This window comes from Taudactylus pleione, unplaced genomic scaffold (genome assembly GCF_031769625.1).
Source record: "Taudactylus pleione unplaced genomic scaffold, aTauple2 ptg001144l, whole genome shotgun sequence".
Classification (NCBI taxonomy): Eukaryota; Metazoa; Chordata; class Amphibia; order Anura; family Myobatrachidae; genus Taudactylus; species Taudactylus pleione.
In genome coordinates, this window is record NW_028285545.1 from 102,230 (window position 1) to 106,069 (window position 3,840).

Sequence of the window (3,840 nt, forward strand, 5' to 3'; positions counted from 1 at the left end):
TATGCCCAGCATTAGTGATAGACAGATAATTGTATAGTGTATGCCCAGCATTAGTGATAGACAGATAATTGTATAGTGTATGCCCAGCATTAGTGATAGATAGATAATTGTATAGTGTATGCCCAGCATTAGTGATAGATAGATAATTGTATAGTGTATGCCCAGCATTAGTGATAGATAGATAATTGTATAGTGTATGCCCAGCATTAGTGATAGACAGATAATTGTATAGTGTATGCCCAGCATTAGTGATAGATAGATAATTGTATAGTGTATGCCCAGCATTAGTGATAGACAGATAATTGTATAGTGTATGCCCAGCATTAGTGATAGATAGATAATTGTATAGTGTACGCCCAGCTTTAGAAATAATATCCAATACAAACTGCACATTATAGAGAATTAACAAGTCATCGATCCTGAGTGATATTATTATAATTACAGAGATAACAGGAGCATGGACGACAATAGAACAGTTATAAGTAGATTTCTGTGCAAAGGGTCATCTATATAAAAATTAGCAATTACAAATCTTTGCTTGAACACAAAAATAAATTATTCACTATTCTGATGATACGGATCCTCCAAGAGCTGCACTTACAGAGATCTATAGAAATTATCCCAAGGAAACACTATAAGTAACCTTGGCTACCAGTATTTCTACAACCGCCTGTTCCTAGAACTGTATATATAATTCTCTCTATATGAATACTACATATGAAAGTGGTTGTATAACCATATTTAAAATATATATATATATGAAAAAATAAAGAGATATTTTTTATAATCAATTCACAGTGACTAAAACTAGACTGAACACTGATTTGCAATACACTATTTAAAACCAGCAACACATCTGTTAATGCCGTAATGTTTTTGTTTAGATCTATAACCTGCAGGTGATAGGGATTTCTCTACTAACAGCAGCCAAATGCTTTGCACGAACAGTGATAGCAACAGCAACACCTGCAGGTAAAGGAAGGTAATACACTCCACTAAAAACATACTGAGATGTAAAATAATATAATCAAAAAAGATCTAATTAAATAGCACAGTTCAAATATTTTTAATTTCACATAGCACACTTAAAAAAAAAAAAAATGTCCACCCTTAATCTGTCCTGAATAAGCAGGACAGTGGGGGTTCCATGCCACGGACTGCCACGTTTAGGGAGTACTCACACTAGTTTACTTTGAACTGACGGAGGAACTATTCGAAGATTAAAAGAGCAGAAACAAAAGAATGTTAAAGAGCCATTGTGGGGATGACAGGGACAATAACAAAATGTTCTAAGAATAAATCTCCCTATAGATATAATAAATGATGACTTGTAAACATGTAACCTTAAAAGGTATAAAGCCTCTTGCTAATACAAAAGGCTGATTGTTGCATTGTCACATAGATTCTAGATGAAGTCAATTTACTAAATATGACTCATATTACATATTGGCCATTTCTGTTTGCTGGGGAGCTTAGTTCCACGTTTAGTTCCACACAAGCTGGAAAGTCACAGGTTGCCGTTGCAATAGTTTCCATTTTCAGGCTCTTTTTCATTTGATGTATTTGTGTTAAAACGCCAGTAGAGCGCACAGAATGCACGCCAGTACTGCGCACAGAATACACGCCAGTGGATATGAAGAAATGATGTAGCACCTCTATTGACATTTCCAGATTGTGGCTACATAAAACTACCTATAAATCACACTTCCCTGTAAACGTGCTGGGATGCCTGTGGCCAGGGCCCTGATTCTGCTGCATCCCTTGCATCACGGGAGGGATTTCATAAGACTTGCATTTAATTGCGCCTGCAGAGCCATTTGATCAAAGGTTCTGCTTTTGGTCTGTTCTCTAATCTTATCCCGAATATGGAAAGCAGCCCTGGCTACCCTCCTGCCTTGCTCGATGGTGGCTTCTTTCTCCTTGAGGAGCTGGTCACTTTTTTGGTCTTTAATCCGGATAAGGTGGGCGACCTCTCTTCTGTGGCTGTCTTCCTCTTGCTGGATTTTTTGCATTAAGTGGTGGTGCGCCCTCTCCTTGATGAAGTTCAGCTCTCGGGCCCTTTCCGCCTTACTCTGAATACATTTCCCTAAAGAATCCTTTGCCTGTTTCATTTTTTGGACAGTGAGCTGAAGCAGCACCTTCTTTTGCTTCATCTGGTCTTTCTCCTGCTGCTCGGCCCTGATCTTGGCCATGAGTGTCAGCTCCTCTTCCCTGGTCGCTCGCTCTTGTAACTCCTTGTTCCTTTCCTCCACAATCTGCTCATAGAGCTCTTGGAACCTCTGCTCCTTCTGCTGAATGGTCATCCTCTTGGAGAGCTCCTCCGCTCTCACCTGGCTGTCCACCTCCTCCTTCAACCTGGAATGTCTTAGCTTCTCGTACTCATTTTTTACTTGGATGTTCTTCTTATTCTGGAAGTCTTTGACCATCTTGGCCCTGATGGCCTGCATCATCCGTTCCTCCAGAAGATAGCTACTCGTTTCTCCGGTGTTTATATCCAAAGCTTCCATCTCCTCTTGGGATCGGTTCTTCCACTGTAGATCCCGTCTGGCTTTCTCCAAGCCACCATTTGGCACTTTCCTTTGTTCTTTCATTAATGCGTTCTTGATATTCTGGGTGGCCATGTGATGGACTGGGTTCAGTGTGGAGCTGCCAGGTTTTCTCCTGCGGATTTGCAATTTGTCCATGGAGCCCTTCTTGTCCATGGCCACCCTGAGGGCCCGTTCCTTGCTCCGGAGCTCTTCCCAGGCCTGCTCGGCTTGCAGCATCCTCTGCTTGGACATCTCTTCCTCCTGGTGTTTGAGTAACATCAGGGCTGCAATTTTCTTATCCTTGTCGGGAACGGACAACCCGGTGTCTCTCTCCACCTTCCGGGCTAGCCGGTTGACCTCCACCTCTGGGCGATGCAGGTCACCTTGACTCAGGCTTCTTCTAAGGGTCTCACCTCCGCTCCTGTGGCTCTTGCCTGTGGAGTTCTGAGGGGCCCAACGATGTGAGGCGCTGGCGGTGGGCAGAGGGCGGCCTCTCGGAAGGTCATTCTCCAGCATTTGGTGCCTCAGCTCCCTGCACAGCCTCAGCTTCCTGAGGCGCTGCCTCTCCTGGGCCTCGTACAGGTCACTGACCTCCAGGCCCCCAGCACCCGGGTTCTCCTCTCTCACCTCCGCATAGGACTTGTGCAGCAGGTCCACGGGCCTTACTCCTAGCCTGGCACAGGCTTCCAGGGACCGGGGGCTGGTCAGTACATAGCGGCTGCCAGCACACTCCAGGAAGTTATTGAGGTCCAGGTGCAGTGTTGGAGACTGCCTGCCGTCCTCCATCTCTTGCCCTGCTCAGTATGCCTTCCGTTGCTATCCTCGGACCGACGCTTCTCTCGGTTGCCCAGGGTGACCTGCAGGCATTGGACGACGATTAAGGAGACGAACATAATAAACATGAGGGCGCCCTCTAGTGATTACAGAGGCCTCTGCGATTTATTGCCCGGTACATCAATACGCATGCGCACCAGGTTGTCTCCGAACACTGGAGGTATTAACTGGTGTTTCCAGTGCTTCCGTTTATGAGCGCAAATCTCTATCAGCCCGCCGCCATTTTCCCGAAGATACATTTATGCCAAAACTACTGTAGTGATTCTGTAGCTAATTTAAAATATCTCAAGAGACAGAAACAAAAAGTAACCATATCAACCTACTATGTACAATTAAACTGTGTCATTTATGGAACTGGGGATACAAAATATATAGTTGTTTTGTTATGGTTAGTTGCGCTTTGTGGGAGGTTTACACAGAACAGTCTATATATCTGCTTATCTTTGGTGAGTTAATAATGTGTCTGATTTGCAATCAT

General features: G+C 44.0%; 1 protein-coding gene across 1 annotated transcript; it reads right to left on the bottom strand.

Moving 5' to 3' along the window:
• Nucleotides 1-870: 870 nt before the first annotated feature.
• On the bottom strand, nt 871-3,380 carry LOC148453482 (coiled-coil domain-containing protein 185-like). The gene has a single exon (XM_088462070.1). It carries the CDS (start codon nt 3,312-3,314, stop codon nt 1,767-1,769), a length of 1,548 nt encoding a protein of 515 aa, XP_088318196.1. The 5' UTR covers nt 3,315-3,380; the 3' UTR covers nt 871-1,766.
• Between the last annotated feature and the right edge of the window lie 460 nt (nt 3,381-3,840).